At 40.8% G+C, this 19,063-nt stretch overlaps 1 protein-coding gene across 1 annotated transcript; it reads left to right on the top strand.

The window, feature by feature from the left end:
• Window positions 1-1,073: 1,073 nt before the first annotated feature.
• On the top strand, window positions 1,074-18,230 carry LOC105268303 (rho GTPase-activating protein 20-like). The gene is made up of 6 exons (XM_011307749.1): window positions 1,074-1,983; window positions 13,067-13,246; window positions 14,107-14,265; window positions 14,343-14,560; window positions 14,881-15,007; window positions 15,154-18,230. The coding sequence occupies exons 1-6, from the start codon at window positions 1,669-1,671 to the stop codon at window positions 17,128-17,130; spliced, it is 2,976 nt and encodes a 991-aa protein (XP_011306051.1). The 5' UTR covers window positions 1,074-1,668; the 3' UTR covers window positions 17,131-18,230.
• The last annotated feature ends 833 nt before the right edge of the window (window positions 18,231-19,063 follow it).

Raw genomic sequence — 19,063 nt, forward strand, 5'->3', positions numbered from 1 at the left:
AGGAAACGGGAATTATACGGGTATCGAATCGGCGCTCCCTCCCTCTTCCTCCCATATTGAAGAGACCGTTACATGTTCTGCATGTTTCTCTGATTGCAAATAAGGAGATGCTGGGGCTCACGTATCAGTCCACTTCGGATCACGGGAAAATGTTCCTCAACGAAAATTGTAATTAAACTTGATGGCTCGTATGATATGAGCTAATTCCGCATATTCAAGTGTATTAAATGTCCCTTGTGTTTTTGTAGTCAAGAGACCTTTTGCCAATTGAGTTATCAGTAATTACACTTCAACTGTAATTTATCAATATTTTATGCAACATCCTTAATACGCCTTTATCGAATCAATGTTTTGATTAGTTATTGAGAGTATCTCCGAATCTAAGGGAGATAGACGAATTGGTGTTGGGAGTTTATTGGAGATCTCAATTTGCTCTAGAGAAAAGGTTCTCATGATATTTTCAATATCTTTCTTGAATTTCGAGATATTGATTAAAGTCACCGACGACAATCTAAATTGTCCTTTTTGCAAATTCCGTCTAGATCATTAACTATTCTAAAAAAAAATATTGATTTAAGGAAGAAAATCTGAAGAACTTTTTCCTGCCCTCAAAAAGGTTGACCTCTCGCCCCCAAAAATAAAAAAAAGTGTATTGTAACTACTGCCCTGAATTCCGATTACAATTCCACTTCTTCCCATGCCCCTCGCATTTCCCAGGATGGCACATGGTCATCCCAATGGCCATATCAAATTTCAATGACACATGTGTTTCTCAAAAAAGCAACTAGTCATCCGTCAAAACCGTTGAAAATCTGTTGAACGCGATAACAAGAGCAAGCGAGAGGCCCAATAGAGAAAGAGAGTGATGCAGGTGGAATGCCAGGGCGGATGAGGCCCCAGGGGAGCAGTCCCCATCGCTATGGTAACCATAACACCCTCCATTCACTCTCGGCAATGGTCGTGGGGACTTCGTGCATTTACGGAATGGCTCGGAAACACTCGGACGGAGTCGTGTCACTCCGTGAGAGCGAGGCCAACCGGTCGTGTGCGACCATCTCAGCGCGGCTAGTTGAATTCCGCACGCAGTGAGTCCATCATCGCTGGGGAATGCGTATTCCAATCTCCCGATAAAAAAGAAAAATAAAAAAAGACATAGAGTCCGTACAAGTGTTTTAATTGTATGCCCGCTGCACTTATCATGGATACTTTTTCCTCCATTTTTTCAATTGATAAATTGGAGGCGTCGCCGGATCGGGTGGCGACGACTGCTCAAAAGTTTTATGAGCGTATCAAGTGCTAGTGGTGTGTGGATGCCCCGGGGGCAAATACTTAGGTGATTCAGGACCAGTCTTTTCAAACTGACACGTCAGCTCGACGATTACTCAGTCCAAAAGAACAGCAATTAAACACACGAGTTGATTATTGTCATCGAATATCGCGAATTGTAACGCGCGTTAATCATCTACTCGCGAAGTTGATCGTTCGCGCGAATGAATTGCATCTGGAATTGTCGTGAGTTGTTCCAGTGACGATGATAATGATGATGATGATGATGATGATCTCGGGATGAGGGTCCCAGAAATTGTCAATATCGCTGAACTTTTTGGGGGGTAATTTTTGGTGATTAATCACGCCAAGTGTTTTGTGTTGTGCTGATTGTCGAATCGAATGATGACTATGTTTGGGACTTTGGTGCAGAGGCTGACGTCTCCGGTGACGTCTCCGACGAGCTCCAGGAGGCGATTTAAATCGCCATCGAGGTGGGAGGTTCAGAGTGATCCTGAGGATGATGGGGGCACGACTGTTAGGAAGTCGAGGGCAAAGCATTTGTTGGATAAGAGGAAGAGCAAGAGTCGGGCTAGGGGGCTGAATGTCGGGGAGGCCAGGATCTGTCCCACGGCGCCTAGTGCTGGTAGCTGGTGTGAGCCTGCATTCCCACTGAGAGGGACTAAAAGCCTCGGGAGGCTCGATGGAATGAAAGAGGTAATCCATGTTTTCAGATTGTATGGGCGAGCCTTTTTTCCATTTTTAACCTCTCGCCCCCCTCTCCTCTTCACAGTATTAGAATATTGTTAAATTGTTTATAAAGAATCATTGGATTTATTTATTTTATTTATTTGATTATTTAATGTGGTAATTAGACATCGCGTAATCAGATTTTATGGACGAGACGTTTTTACCATTTTTTAAAAATTTAATTTGTGGATAATTGAGAAAATGTAAAAATATCAGTTACGCGGTGGAATTTGAATGAAAAAGCGTCGGGGGTATTTCGAAATGTAAGAAACAGTCCCCTTCAAATTGGAATTCCGAGACGTTTATATAATTACTTCAAATGAAATGAAGAAAAAAAACAATGGAAATGAAAAAGGAAAAATACCGAGAATGTTGTAACTCTAGCGGTATTTTCCGTTCGTGCCAAATTTATCGGCATTCCCCTTTAGCCCGAGGTAAGGCACACGAAAGTGCCTATGGTATGTCCTTCCCAAAGGCCGTACCAAATCTTAACCCGTTATAAACCCATAAAACTCGGGTTTCAAGTTAGCTAATAACTTCTCGGGGTATTTTGTACCGAATCGACGGTAATTGATTACGCTGAAAATGTTTGCCGTGTGATGATATATTTCCTGAGCACAAATTATCTTTTAAATTAATTACCAGCACGACTTCCAGTTATTTTTTTTCCTCTAAAAAAATGGTCAAGCACTTGGTTCTATTCGGTACAATCACATCGTATTTTAAATTTAAAAGTCGTATATTATATGATTTTATGATGATTTTTTTATAGCGCGCCGTAAAATTAAAAATACACTTTAAAAAATTTAACGCCATTATAATGTTCCATCATTTTTATAATATTTATAATTTTATAATGGGAAGATTAACGTTTTTCGACGATCCCATGTCATGTTATACATGACATTCAGACATAAATTTCCAAAATGCTGAACAATCTCGAAGGAATGATTCTCCCAGGAAAATAAGTGGGTAATTTCCTTTTATTACGATATTGTAGACACATTTTGGGTGATAAATCGGCAATTTACTACCAAACGGCATTTTCATACCGATGTGTTGTAAATTAAATCCTCCGATCTTAACTGTCAATTGTATTTTAATTCTTCGGTGGTACAGCGGTAAGCATTGTATTTAGCCCCTTCATGTTTAATGACCAGAATACATCGATCCGGAATGGGAAAAATCGGCACAAATTGATGCGCCACCTAATACTATCCAAATGGTTTGCCCCGTAACGGACATTGATATTCACCTCACGTTCTCGTTACCCTGGACAATTGAAACTCCAATCGCGATTGTTCAATGCTCACTCTAATTACCAAGTACACCTCATTGGATCTCGTCATGATACTAGGGTACATGTGAACCCTTTTTCTTCTCCGTTTGAATATTAATAGTTATTGTGCACGATATACGCCGGATGAGGAAGCAGCGACCTGGTGTGCCTCGATGTGCATGTGCGTGTGTCAGACGGTAACAACTCCCGCAACAAATAACTCGTTAACTGGTGAAGGAGCGGACGGTGTACGCACTCCAAAGGAGTCGTTGTCCCACCTAGTTGTGATGTTTCATTCCTTAACTATAATCTAGACTAGGCGCGGTACTTCCTGAGACAGCCTTTCAGAATTGACGGTAAATAACATGGATTAAGAAACTATTTCCACGAATACAATATGATTACACCCGAGAAAAACCTATTATTCAATTTCCACAGCTTCACGTTACGCCCTCAGTCCCATACTACAATTAATACATAATGAATATTCTATGCGACATGAACTATTCGGAGTTACGACGAAGGGGGGGCTCGGCCCCCCTGACGCCTATAAGTCCTGAAAACTTGCGGAAAACGCCGAGTAGGAGAGAATGGGAAATTTTTTTTTGCCGTAAATTTTTCTGAGAAACAATCAGTGTCTAGTGGTTTTAAATGCTTGCCGCGGGGAAAGGCATGTGCAAGCGTATATAAATCGATGACCTTGGACCTCAGCAACGAGGTTGCTCGTTTTCACTGGCCTCAAACATTGTAAGTATATCGTACTGTAACCCCAATTCAATACCCCCCCATATATTTTTCAACTCGGAATTTTATCCCACTACATGAACGCGTATAATCGTTTTATGACTCTCGAGCCTATGATTTTAATCCGATATACATATCTAATGTTGGTTCAGCTAGAGTTTCATTTATTGACATAATGCTACACCAGCGGAATGAGACCCCACCCATGTGGATAATATCGTGGATGTACGGTGGGTTCAACAGATGCTTGTCGCGATGCTTGTCACGCATGAGTAAAAATATTATTGAAATCATGCCGTTCACTCTTGCATTACTTTTGTTTTCTTTTTCAACCGAGTGGAATAATTTTCGAATCGTCTTGCATGAAACGTTAGATCTTTTAAACATATCCTCTTTCGTAATATTCAAAATATCATCATGAATCTGTCAATTTGATATATGATATATACGTGTTTGTTAAACATGTGTTTTTAATCAATTGAGAAATTAATTAAATCTCACTTCATTAAATATCTATGTGAAATCACCGAGTATTGGCTCCACGTTTTCCTCGTTAACGAATATAAATATATTAATGAATAAATGATTTCCTCTCGGTTTAATAATCTCTCCGAGTACCAATGGTACTCCTTCTTTAATATCACTATTTTAATTCCAATGGCAATAAATAACTTGAGGTATTCAATTCAAGTTTATCCATTGATGTTAGAAATCTCCAATACTTTTATTGCCGTTTCATTCCTTTATTATTTTTATATTATCCTTTACTTTCTACTCTGTATCTCAAGCAATACCACATTGCGTTACCAGTTTCTTACAATATATCTACTATCCTTTATTTCTATTTTATATGGCGTTTATCTCTCGTATCAGTTAACGCTCTCCCCTTCCTTCAATTGCGAAATATATCCGCGACAATTAAAATATGTAAATTATTTCGCATATTATAATTGACTTTTATCGTGCGTATATTTTTTTAGAATTGTAGAAACTGACTGAATCGGCGTGGCCAATAGCTGAAAAATATCCTCAACTTATCATTCTCATTCCCCTGAAAATTCCTGGTGTATCCGCCATCTGGAATTCCAGGAAAAAGGTCGAGATAAATGAGGTGTATGAGGCAAGCGAAATGCTTTATTGACTATTCATTTGATTTGCAGTGAGTGCCTCGTTACGCAATGAATACTATCGATTTCAGTCGTAGGATATTGAACACAGTCCCTTGGCGTCGGTATACCAGGAGCTTCATTGGAAGTAATTGGCGTTCAGATGTAGGTGATCAGTATCTTGTTCGATGAGGTGGGATCAATATTTCAAGCCCAAGATACTCAATCCAATAATTTTTTTTTTTCCCACTATTTTTCTTCACATAGCACCAGAATCATTCACACGATCGGTATAATGCCCGACGTTCATCCCCATCAATCACTAAAATATTTTACTCCATCTTATTCCATTCTTTCGCGAGGACACGCCACCATTGTCCCCACGTAACACGGAGAATAATAACGGTCAGGACATAACCGTTACCCCCGCAAGAAGTCTTCTCTTTTCTTCAATACATATAACATTCTGCTGGTCCATTCAAGCTCACTCGTGTGCCCATTTATACATGCCCATCAGAGTTTTATATCCGAATGCATCGAACTATGATCGATTCCCAAATGGCATTCATTTTGAACAGAATATCTTAAGAACGCGAAATATTTATGAAAGGGGAATTATTTCCATGCGCTCCAACGATCGTCAATTCATCTCATTCGCTGGAGATGTGCGCGAAGCGATAGGGAAATCTCAGGCTCCGCCCATTTGCTCCTTTCGCTCGCCAATCACAGGCGGGCCACGCCCCTTTGCTCCCTTCGCTCGCCAATGACACGCGGGGCACGCCCCTTCGCTCTCCAGTTCGAGAAATAAATCGCTTTCAAGACAGTATTACCAAAGACAATTGTCAGTTTTCATGGAAAAATCCTTCAAACAACAATCGACTCCTTCTCCTGATGTAATTTTTTAATCGCATTATCCCAGCTCTTGACCACAAAAAAAACGACTCAGAAGACAATGGATAATTGTCCAATTATCCAGATGTGAGTCAACAGAAAAAATTTACAATCATTTAATAGTTTCGTCCGTTCACAGTGATGTATTACAAAAAAAAATGGTGTGTGGGCACAGGGAGAGACCGGAAGGTACAACAGGAAGTGCTAGGTTTCCATGATTGTCAGAGACCGGAACTGTGGGAAAAGCCCGTGTACTCATCAGCACTGAGGTGACTTGTCTCCTTTACCGGTGTTAATGACCAACACCCTCACACCCACAAAACACATCAATTTGATAAATGCATTTGCTCATGTGCGTGGATAGAAAATGCGGATGATAATTCCATGGGAGAGTGCCAACAGCTAATCCCACCGTGTTATTAATTAATCTATTTATGAGGGGTTGGCAATGCTTTAAATTATTCGTGAGAATTTTTGCGTTAGCGAGACCTCGGAGGAGCCTTGAGTCTGTTATCCCAGTTGTCTCTCGAAAATTAGTGGTTTGGTGTGTGAAATAATGGGTGTATGACGACAATCGGAAGGACTTTCAAGGAGTCTTTTTTTCTTTGTCGTCTACACGTGCTCCTGGGGACTGACGAATAAGGGCATGTACCGAGAGCTTACACCTGTTGCACCTTTTGTGTCTCGAGTGACTTTTGTCAAGAATATTTCATCAATCACACTTGTAGAAATTCCGATATTCGATGGTGACATTATAAATAATTATCACTCAATCTCAAAATAAAATTACAATTCCCTCGTCCAACATGCCATAAAATATGGTGAGTAAAAATTAAATAAATCTGCGCACATCTAGAGTTTCTGTTTCTGTACGATTATTCTGATGAAAGAATGTATTCGTCATCTCGAGAAAATCTCAAAAATGATAAAAAGCTTTCACCTCTTGGTGATGAATGCTGGAATGGTTGTCCTCGCACCGTTATCCTAGGTATGCCCATCACATTCATCTGTCAAGTGAGAAAATCTACCTGCACTTCAGGTACGTCGGAGACACCCTCTGAAAATCCATTTTCACACCATCGAATACTACAAATCCACTCCATTATCCTCAGGAAGCTACTGCCTGGCCGACAATCAAAAATCTCTCTTGGCATCCTGTCCCAGCGGTGAAAAAAAAAAACAGTCGTATAAATCCCTGGAGTGTCCAAAAATTGAGATAAGATCGAAACAGGAATGCTCAGAGCGCATCCTTCGTGACGTTGCGTCATGGTTCAGCATTTACACGCACTGGTGGGGACACGTTGGCCTTCGTGGCAAATAATTATGGAGATTTTTCTTTATTTTTCCCCACTCGACTCTCAACACATCTGACAAACCGCTGACAACCGTGCGATGTGGCAAAAATTTTCTCCAAAATAAAATGAACAAATCGCTGATTGGCATCTCCATTGGCTAAAATATGACTCGTCCAAAGTGAAGATACGACAATTGCACTAGTACATATTTCTTCCATGCCAATATTCCACGGTAATTGGCCCCTTCAACACTCGAAATTGCCAATTTTTACCTGCCCTGACGATCCACAACCAGGTAAATTGCCTTCAGAGAATTGCCGGAAAAATCCCCAAGGGACATGCAACGCACTTTGTTATTCTCTTATATTTGAGGCACGCCAGAAGTTCCAGCAGGTAGAATCCGTTGACGCCTCCTGGGCCCGGGCAGGTGTAGTCGACAGATGCAATCTCTTTCCAGAGTAAAAGAAAGAGAGAGATAAAAATAATTCATTTCGTGAGCCGCATTCTCCAGAAATTCGAGTAATGACAGCAATTTTCAATTCTTTTTTTCACTTCCCTTTTGGTCACCTAAATGTTTAACAACACGAGAAACATCTGTTGGCTCATCAAAATTTCTGATAGGTTGCTATTGGTGCCGCAGGCACGATTTATCATTTGTAATTGTGCTCGTGTTGAGAATTGGTGATTGAACCGCTAGGAGTGAGAAGGAGAGGTACATGGATAGGTTGGAATGTGTGCCAGGGAGTGAGGTCAGTTCGAAGGCACCAAGTAATACCCGTTGAGCGGGCTTAACGTCCTCAGGATGTCTGATTACCTGGACACTCGGAGGTCAAGGTCACTCTCATTCACCTCGAGACGGTCTCTAACATGCGGGAGTCTTGATGTTGCCCCCTCCACCTGGGGGGGGGAGCTCGGGTCACCCTGGCCTACGTGCGGTCACATGTAATTGTCCGTGCACCCACACCACTCGTGATACCGCTGTTACTTCCCGCACCGGCGATTTATGCTAAATTTTATTCGAGTTAAACTCGATACGGCTGAGTCACCCAGAAGTGTCCGAGTTCAGGTTCAAGTCGAATTGAATTTCTCGGAGTCTTATCGATTATCGATAAGTTATCGTCTGTACTGACGTGGCGGTTCCAGGGTTTCCTGTGGTTTCCCATGTGACTCCTGATGTTCCAGAAACTGAGGGAGACCCCCGGATCATTCACGGTATCAATAAAAAGTACTTTCAACAGCTGTGAAATGTCAATGATATCACAAAATGGCGGCCAACGTACAGTCCTGTATCTGAATTAGTCGATAAATTGAAGTTGAATGTTGTCTTAAATCCTTAAATTTTCTCCAATTTTTGTGTCCAAGCATATGTCCCTCTGCGCCGTTGACTGCGCAGTGTCGCGCCCCCCGGCAGAGGGGGGGGCTCTCTAAAGCGTAAATTCGTGGAATTCTGAGCCCCGATGCTGAAATAATCGGCTCTACCGCATCTGATCCTTCATGTTACCTCGTACATACCAATTCCAATTACATTCTCCGGCATCTCCTGGCAAAACTTCAAGCGAGCTCTTGTAAGTGGGTACGCAATATAAATTCCAGGGCATTTCCGGGTTTCCAAGATAGACAACAAAACTGGGCTTTCGAGGCGCACCCGCCTCACAACTATGATTACTCGCCTCTACAGATACCTCTTTCGCTTCCCCAACTCTCCGTATTGCGGTGTTTTATACATGTACCTCTCTTTCAGTGAAAACTTATACTGGCACCTTGATGGGAAGCAGGTATGCACGCTTCTTTCGTGCCGAGATAGCCGCTGGGCAGTTTAAACCCCTTTTAAAGAGAAAAAAATGTGGAATTCCAAGAGGGAGGGAAAAATGTCGGCACCGATGGATTTTTAAGAGAAATTACTCTTCACACCGAAATTTTCCACTTTCCCGGTGGAAATTCATCGATATTCCCACCCCCAACTCATCTGAGTATTCAATTTCAATTGAATTTCCACAGTTCCATTTCCTAATTCAGCCACTGAATTACTCATTCATCTTGAAACTTCAAGAAAATTGAGTTTTCTCAGTTTTTCCGGGGAAGGAAAAAGCCGATGATTACGTTCTCAATTAATTAGATAGTTTCCAACTTTTGAAATATATTTTGATGATGAGAAAAATGAGGAGGGGGTGACTCAGTCTATGAGTATCTCTCTGAATTTTCCTTTTTTATCTCCCTCTCATTTTTGTCGAAACCAGTTTGACTGTCAGAACCTGAACAAGGATACCTCTGTATAGTAGGATCCTGACAAGTGATCGAACCGCTTTTTCTCCAGTGGTTTGCTGGATATAAAAAGTTTGTAGGAAAAAGTCGTAAAAACTGGGAAGTTAAGAGAAGACTTTTCAAAGTTGTTTATAATTTTATATCGAAACCCGTAGTTTCCTGCTTCTATTATTATTATTTTTCATTTGTCATTTAAATAAAGGCGAATGTACGCATTGCGCTGGGTGGATTAGGTGGAAGAGAAGTGGAGAGTATGATAAGAGAAATTAATCGGTGATGAATAATGAAGAATGTTAATGGCCACTGGTGTCTCATCACTCTCTAGTTATTTCGAGAATTGAGGCCCTCGTTTCTTGATATGTCTCGGTGATATCAGTCGTGGAGAGAACAGAACTCAATCTCTCAATTGGTGAAATCTATATTACATGTGTAATTCAATGCTTTATCGCTTTTAATCTTGTGACTATTGTCAGGGCAAATACTATTCGACTTTCTCGATGGTTATTTTATTATTTTATCGCCAGTTTCGACGATAAGATTTAATTTCATAATTTCAACATAATTTTAAACAATACTCCCCCGCTTTTATGTGGAAAACGAGTCGGATTACGTTTACCAGGAAGTAACGAGAGATTATGTTTCGATGCATGTGAATTACGCACTTCATGAGTTCAAAGAATAATATGTATTCTTCGGGTATTGAATGGATCGTAGGGGACAAGGGAATTTCGGATTATCTAACGACTTGTTGAACAATAGACTTTGTGATTGGATTATGTGATTTCGAAAGTACTAGGAAGGGATGAATCACTCGATGGTTTTATGTGGAGGGAATTTTTTTTTATAAATCCTGAGGCGACTATTTATTCTTTATTTATCCTGACGGTCTTCATTCAAAAATTGCTGTTTTTTGAGTGAAATTTCACAGAGAGATATTTTGGGAGATTTATCCACGCGGAAGAAATTTATAATAAATTATTTAGAAATTGTTTTTTTGGGGATTGAGAGTCTGTGGGCCGAGGTAAAAGTACTTTCACTACTTTTTATTCAGTAATTGATATATGTCTCGTCTGGTTTTGACTGGCGATTTTAAAGTGAAAGGGAATTTTGATGAATCATTAGGGATTTTCCATTTATTTCAATGGTGAAAAATCTCGTTGGGGTATCAACAAACATCTCGCTGAAGCCATTGGCTTGAAGAACTGCTAAGTGTACAGACCTTGAGGCCCAACTCTGTATGCCTCAATTTAATATGCAGCTCCTGCAAACTTTGTGTTTTATGTATTCTCACTATTTACTGCCGCTATTTTCCCGATTTTTCCGCGTCTTTTTGCCATTTTTTTCACAACTCGGAACATCGGAAAAATTCTGATATTCCCATGGATCTTCACCCTAAAATACCGCAACCACTCGACTCATCGGTTTAAAGAAATAAAAATTGCATTAAACTAAAACCGCAATTTTTTTCAAAAAAACTCATTTTCATTTAAAAAAATGGATTTTTTATCGATTTCTCGATGAAAATCGATCCCCCGCCATTTTGTGGTGAGTGATAATGAGGAAAATGGCGGAAATTGAATACTTTCTTCGAATCTCTCTCAAGTAATCATCTCCCTGTCTTGTAATCATCATTTAGCGTCACCGCTCGTTGCATTTCCTCATGTTATATTTAAAACAAACTCTTGCAAACAATTTCCACGTGCACTTGAATATCTTCCCTGAAATTCCTCGACATACACCGAAGAATGGCGTTTGGGTCGAGCAGATAGTGTTGGTAATGGCGGTGTTGTGCGGTGGTAGAGATCAACTCTCAGGTTATCGTGGTATTGGTTAACTACCGTACATCAAGGCCATCCACTCGTATCCTTTTTTTTTTCGAGGGCTATCATTTCTCGGACACCATAATTTTGCATCTACTGCAGCTAAACTCGTGCCAAGTTCGAGTCCATTGAGAACTCACGGCAATTCCAAAAACTTAAAATCAACGATTCCACGGAGAAATCCATCGATATATTCACCAACCATTTAAACTGTAATCCGAGACGAGTGAATGGAGTGAGATTCCTTTCGAGTGTTTATTACATTAACGCAAATGGTCTTTGGAGCACAGGTGGAAGGTAAATTGCAGAATGGAGTCACGGAATCTGAGCCAAGGCAACTCCACTCCCTAGAAAATCCAACCGATCATTGCCATTACTATTTTATCATTAAGATCATTATAGTCTGTCCAAATGAACTCTGGAATTCGGTGATTACAATGAAGACTGCAATTACACCATTCGATTAACTCATAATAATGATTTACAATGATTTTAATGATTTGCCGATTGGCGAAATCAAATGACGAGATGAATAACTCAAACCGACAATTCCACAGGGAAAAGTACAATAAATAATCCATTATGGTGGATGCACCAATGCATCATGTCTCCCTTTTGGTGTAGGAACGCTTTCACCGCGTTGTACGTGTCACAAGTCACATTTCTTACATCTCGTCATCCAAGGGATCTCCACTGATTGCATCTACCGGTTCTTTCTCACAATCAGAAGAAACCTCTATTTCAGGAAGAAATAACATAAAAAATTTCACCATCGGTGTGAAAAATACGGAATAACACACGCATCCACTGAAAAGCTGTTATTTTATTGATGAATGTCCATCGGAATAGTTGACGAGCATTGCCTGGGGGTATCTTTCACCACCGTCATTACGATACTTGTGGAAAATTCAACAGCCGGTGTAATACAACTATTGCCCACGTCTTTTGCAGCCAATGGCTTCTGGTCGCTCGTAAACTTTCACCGTGTACTGCCCATTCCCCACCAACTTTCTGTACGCGTAACATTTATTACTCGTCCCCCTGCCACTCCACCATTTCAAAATTAATATCACTCATTTCTTCAACCAACGGGGAGAAATTAATAATTATGAATATTGAATTATTGATATTTTCGTGGAGAAAAATTGATGGGATCTTATGGTGGAATTAATGCACGAGTGGAAGTCATTTAATGGATGATTTTATCTTGGGATTTTAATCGCACGCTGCGATGTGGAATGATAAATAAATTTTTCTCGATAACTATTGACGATTCTTGATGATTATTAATGATTAATAAATGATTATTGTATCATTCAGGCCAAATATATGAAAATAATTAATTTAGTTCGCTGTTAATTATTGTTTTTAATTTAATTTGTACTTTTTTTTTTGGGTGCTGGAATTTTTCCGACGTTTACGAGTTGAAGTAATAGTAATGGGGACTGAATTTTCGGTTGAAGATATGATTAAACAAAAATTTTAAAGAGTGCTGAATCAGGCCCCAGGGGTCCCAAGGGTCCTGTGGGTCCCGTGGGTCCCAGGGGATTGTATTTTCGTTTTTTAGGGGCTTTTCATCGGCGCGATGACTAAATCATTATTGATCTCATCTGAATGATAAATAAATATGGTAAATCTTGGGAATTCCATCAGGTTCAGAGGCTGGCTGAGTACGAGAGATACCTGGGCCACGAATCCCGTGATTTATCGAGCTCAACCACAAACATAACAAGCGGAGTACCGCGTGGACAGTTGGATGGTGACCTTCACCGTATCCAGGATCTTTTTCCCAACGACAACCTGCGTCTGCATGAGAGAGACGTACTAACTACGGTAAGCTATATAATCCATACACACTGGGAAAAGGCATTACTTCTTTGTATGTAGACCTTTAAAGACTATTACACCTAATTGCACTTTGAGTCAACTCCACCACTTCAATCCTCATTTGTCGTTACCCAACGTTGAAGTCTCTATCGTTTCTAGGAACGCAGGTTCATGGATTTATTTATTTTTTTTTTTATATTATTCTCGAATGATCTTGGCGGAATGATTTTGTTGCTGCTAGGATATCTCACGTGATATTTCAGTGCATTTGGATGACACTAGGGGTCTTAATGGATGAAAATACTGGTGCGGGGGGGCTGAGCCCCTCCGATCGGGGAATGGGGGCTCCCCCCCTCCCCCTCTCTCTCGTTCTGAAAATGGGATTTTTGAGGGATATGCAATTGGAGGAATTGTAATCAACCGGAAATTCATGTTGTACGATAGGTTTTATCGAGAGAGTCGATTTTCTTGGCGATTGCTAATTCTTTTGAGTTTTCTTTGCATTCAGATCGTGGATTATCCCTCTGAAGGTACGATCTCTTCGTGATCTCTGTATATGAAAGATTTCAATTCAGATCTGACGGAAATAAAAATATTCAAACTCTTGTATTATCCGTGATATAGTAAGGATTAGGCAAATCAAAGAGGGAATAGTCACCTCGTCTATTTGACTCACCCATATTGTCACGTACATTTGAAAGAGGATTACGAATCATTAGAAACAATAATTCACCTCAGCCTCGCCAAGGAATGCTGAGAATTGTAAAGCGGACGGGTGTGTTAGCACCGTTGCATGCCGCATGCTCGTTCATCCATTCGTTGAATCCTTGAAACGTGAATATTAAATCACATTTTTTGTACTGCAGAAGCCGAAGAGTTTGGTGAGGAAGAGGAATGGCACGAATGCTAACCGATTGAGTCGAGCATTATCCCAAAAAAATCTTCAGTGCGTCGAGACGCCGTCGGGTGCGCCCAAGTCGCCGCCCAGAAAATTTCTGTTGGAAACACCAGTGCAGTTTACAACGGTGGGTCCCAGCGACAGTCTTTTTGAAGAGTTGATCGATGGTTTGGGTTTATTGATGTTGATCTTTTGGTGTTGCAGGGTATGCAATCGCAGGACAGACATCTATTTCTCTTCTCCGATCTTCTTCTGGTTGGGAAGGCACGCAGTGGTGGTACCTTCAAGCTCAAGCAGACTGTCAAGATGAGTGAACTCTGGATAACAGCTGGACACATCGAGGATGTCGCCGAGACCAACAAATCTCAAGAGACTAGTTTTGTTCTCGGCTGGCCTACGACCAATGTTGTTGCCACTTTTATGTACGTGAGAGTTTGAATACAAATCGTAATGCGTGATTTCCAATCTACCGTTTAAGCATTCCAGTTTTACGAACAACATCGATGAATTAACGGAATAATACAAAGTGATAAATGTAAAACAAATTACCACACGGTAGCGCATTGCTAATTTATTAGCAAAAAAAGCTACGCCGCATGAGGACAAAGATAATTTGCGATTTGTCATTGCCTCGAGTCACTGCGCATTTACCATTGTTCTCATTAGTCTTTCTGAGGAAGAAGGAAAAACTATTGGCATTTGTCTTTAAAGCGCGGAATTCTCATGTTGTTTGTCATTACAGGACGGCAGCGGCTAGAGATCTCTGGTGGACCAAACTCGCGGAAATCGTTCGGGGGGAGAGCATCAAAGAGCCGTCTGACACTAATATCCAAGTTGTGTATCACGATAGTGAGACCAACACTGAATACGTAAGTTTGAGTTATCCCTCTCTCAATTTATGAGAAAATGGCATTGAACTCCAATTTTCAATTCATTTATCCCGAAATTGAATGTATTCATTTAGCATACATTGTGTTTTCGAAATGAATTAACTGATTTTTTCACACCTCTTCAGTGCAAAACAATAATGGTGAACTCAGAGATGACCGCATCAGCCTGCGTGAACCTGGCGACGCGTCTGCTGGATCTCCAGGGTTCGTTCCAGCTGTGGGCGCGAACCTCTCTAGACGAGGCGCCATATCCTTTAATCGGTCAAGAGCGGCCGTTCGCGATAAAGCTGTCTAACCTGCGCCACACCCTCTCAGCCGAAGAGGGCTTTGACCTGGAGCACTGCAACAAGAGCGGACACGACACGTGCCACTTCATTCTGCGACCGACTCTGAAGTCTCCACTGAAGAAGAGCAAATCGAAGATCACAGGTTTGCTCCGCCGATCGCTGTCCCTCAATCCAAATATCTTCGGGGTAAACCTCTCTCGACTAGAAGAAAACGGTCTGCCGAAGCCAGTGCAGATGATGTTGCAGCAGCTGTTCGCAAAGGGCCCGTTCATCCAGGGAATCTTCAGGAAATCCGCCAATGTGAGAATTGTCCGAGAGCTGCGGGATCAGATTGAGTCGACCGGTGACTCGAGTTGTCTTGAAGATGCTCCAATAATAGCAGTAGCTTCTCTTCTGAAGGACTTTCTCCGCTCCCTTCCCGATCCTCTCCTGACGTCTCATCTGTTTCCTTTGTGGATGGCATCCTTGGACACCAGTAACTCAGTCCAAACCATCAAAACAATTCTCGACAGGCTGCCAAAAGCCAACTACAATCTTCTGTCTCATCTGATCTGCGTGTTGCATCACATCGCCAGAAGATCGAAACATAATCTGATGTGCGCAAGTAATCTAGGGGTCTGCTGTGGCCCCAGCCTCTTGTGGTCGTCAAGCCCAACTGTCAATCAGAGTCGAGCGATTCCAGCCCTCACTGAGATTCTCATTCGAAACTGTGAGGTACTCTTCGGTGATGGTGTAACGTTACTTTTAGGAGAAGAACGCAGCGACAGTGGCGCTGAGGAAAGCACAGACAGTCTCCACTCAGGAGGACTGTCCTTAGATAGCCTAGACTTGACTGAACCACCGCGGAAGGACCACATGTCCCTCTCCAGAGACTCTGGCCTCACCCTCTCCGACTGCCAGCTATTCATTCCCGAATCGCCCGTCAGCTCTGAAGATCTTGCTGTTAACGCTTCTACATCGTTTGACAAATCGTCGAATGACAAGGATAAATCGGCCCTCAAGGCTTATGTCAGGGTCTACACGGGTGGTTGGGATGATCGTCTGCATTCGTATCAGAATGCGGATCATGGGTTTGACGGTGACAAGCAGAACTACTCGAACTCGAACCCTAATTTCCAGAGGCAGGACTGGTTAAGGGCGCAGCTAAAGCGGACGAGGAACTCGAAGCTCGAGGAGGAGCACAGAAAGGAAAGGTTTGAAGAGAAACATTACACCAGGGAATACAGACAGGGAATCCTGAAGGAAAGTATCGAGAGTTGCAAGGAGATCGTCTTCAGACAGCCCAGTCTCAAGGAAAGCGAGACCGAGTCGGAGGCTGAGAGATACGATTTCAAGAAGGAGATGCTCTTAGATTTCAAGAAGAGATCAGACCTGTACACCAGGACCTCACCGGTCTCTCAGAATGAGAGCTATAATTCGGAGATTTATGAATTCAAGAAAGTCAAGAATGAGATATATATCACTTTGAATAAGGAGACACGTGGGGAGAGGTATGACAGCATCTATGGGAATAGAGAGAATGCTGGTGAGGGCTATGAGAGGACGGATATTTATAACTTCAAGCAAGTCGAGACTAGTGATTCTGGGGAGGATGGCAGGACGTGGATCGAGGAGACACCACCTCCACTGCCTCCAAGGCTCAAGCATCTGCCGCCTGTTCATATGAGTCTTGAGGACAGGCACAGGATTGCGGGAAGATCTAAGTCCCTTCCACCTCCTCCACCGTACAGACCACCTCCTCAACCCCGGGGAAATATTGCCAGCAGGCATATAGGCTACTCTAGATCCGTTGTTGATGATGAGAGCTATGTTTGAGATTTGGATTTGCATTGGATTTTACTGGAATATATTGAGATAAACATTCCAAAAATCCAAAATTCAAATCAGAAATTCACACTTTATGTAGAAATTAGATCCAATTTCTACGGAAGTCTGTGGATTGAAACGTTTGAGATGTTTGAATGTCTCAACTTTCGGACGTGTCAGGACTTCTGAATAAAATTGTTTGCGATGACTTGCAATTATCGGGAGATTACTGCAAACAAACATGACAGTCGCTCAATTGCCGGATTGATCGCGTGGAAAACTCGATCGATTCGCATTTACTAAAGAATATTTTTATAATAAAACGATTGTAGAGAACGAGCCGACGTGTTATTGGAGATAGCTTAAATGTAATTTTTATGAGAGACTTATTTCTCGTCTTATGACAAATTATTTTTCTATTTGCATTATATCAAGTGCGTTTACACCTAGTCTGAATTATTGTTACTCTTCATCGTAGGGGAAACACTCAACTCAAGAAAGATTGATGCCAGATTGATGTTGATGTTATTAATACAGCTGTTGATTTAATTCGTAATGTGAGGGCGAAGCAAACGGATGGATTGTTGTGTATATTTTGTTTCGGGTGCTTCCATGAGACTTGAGATTCTTATTGTTATTTTTAAGATTGAATTCAGCTGTTGGGAGGACTAAAATACATCAGCGGTGACCAAACTCTTCAGAAATCAGAAAATTATCCGTCTTTTTTTATAAAGACCTTGCGCTGTCTCTGAAAAATACTATTCACAGTTTCTATTAGAATTTTATTGAAATATTCTATTTGTTTTTGTGCCAAAATCGGAATCGAATAAGATAAAGATTTTTCTTTATGGGATTTTGACAAAGCGCTTGGATAATTTAATCCTGAAAATTATTCTTTCATTTTGTTTTAATGGCGACCGCTGATTTATGAGATTTACTATTTTATACGTAACGTGACATTTATTTTTACCATTTATCACGAGAGATTTATGAACGTAATAAATCTCCACATGTTTACGAAAGCTAGGGTAATAGAAAGATATACTTATTCGATGTAAATAATCTCATGATATTTTTTGTCATTACTATTTTTATTATGAACGTTTATACGAATAAATAAATTTATCATTATTTTATTGTGTATTTCCTTCAATTTCCCTTGCATTCAAATTATTACTAGGCAGAACAAAACACGCGGAATTATCGCTAAGTTCAATCGATTGTAAATTAATCAATCGAGTGTGAATTCATCAGAACAAATTGTTAATTAACCTTGAGATGATGGATATGGACTTCGAGGATTTCGCGAGTCTTCAGTTGGATCGACCAATGCTACAAGCCCTCAGAGTAATTTTCATTTCTAATTATTTTCAATGACTCCATTTTTTGTAAATCTAGTTCACGCTTCTCCAGACAGAAGATCAGATTAAAAAACACACGTTAGAACAATTTCTGGAGGAAAAACCAGTCGACCGAGCTCTCCACCTATTTCTGTGAGTAAATTCAATCCCAAAATGTTATAAACAATTACCCATCGTCAAAAAGATCTCAAATTTTCCATTTCCACAACTTCTCGAAGAACTTTCTTCCCATGAATGAAAAACCGATAAACAATATCAAGTGCTACCGAAAAATCCTCCAATCAACCCTTTCTAATTTGTTAATTAACAAATGAATTGAGAGGAGTTTGCAGTTTATTGCAAAAAAAATGGAAGACACGAGTTGTTCATCGCTTGGCAGTAAAAAAAAATTAATTCGCCCGACGAAATCATTCCAATGATAATAATAATCGAATTACGATGTTATAAACAATTACCAATCCTCAAAAAGATCTCAAATTTTCCATTTCCACAACTTCTCGAAGAACTTTCTTCCCATGAATAAAAATCCGATAAACAATATCAAGTGCGACCCAAAAATCCTCCAATCAATCCAATCAACC

The sequence above is a fragment of the Fopius arisanus genome, unplaced genomic scaffold (genome assembly GCF_000806365.1).
Source record: "Fopius arisanus strain USDA-PBARC FA_bdor unplaced genomic scaffold, ASM80636v1 scaffold00056, whole genome shotgun sequence".
Taxonomy (NCBI): Eukaryota; Metazoa; Arthropoda; class Insecta; order Hymenoptera; family Braconidae; genus Fopius; species Fopius arisanus.

What these genes read in the sequence shown, in the direction of transcription:
- LOC105268303 (XM_011307749.1), top strand. Translation starts at nt 1,669, where the DNA reads ATGATGACTATGTTTGGGACTTTGGTGCAGAGGCTGACGTCTCCGGTG. An exon ending in GGCTCGATGGAATGAAAGAG is followed by an intron (nt 1,984 to 13,066) that starts GTAATCCATGTT and finishes GAATTCCATCAG; the next exon opens with GTTCAGAGGCTGGCTGAGTA. An exon ending in CACCAGTGCAGTTTACAACG is followed by an intron (nt 14,266 to 14,342) that starts GTGGGTCCCAGC and finishes TTGGTGTTGCAG; the next exon opens with GGTATGCAATCGCAGGACAG.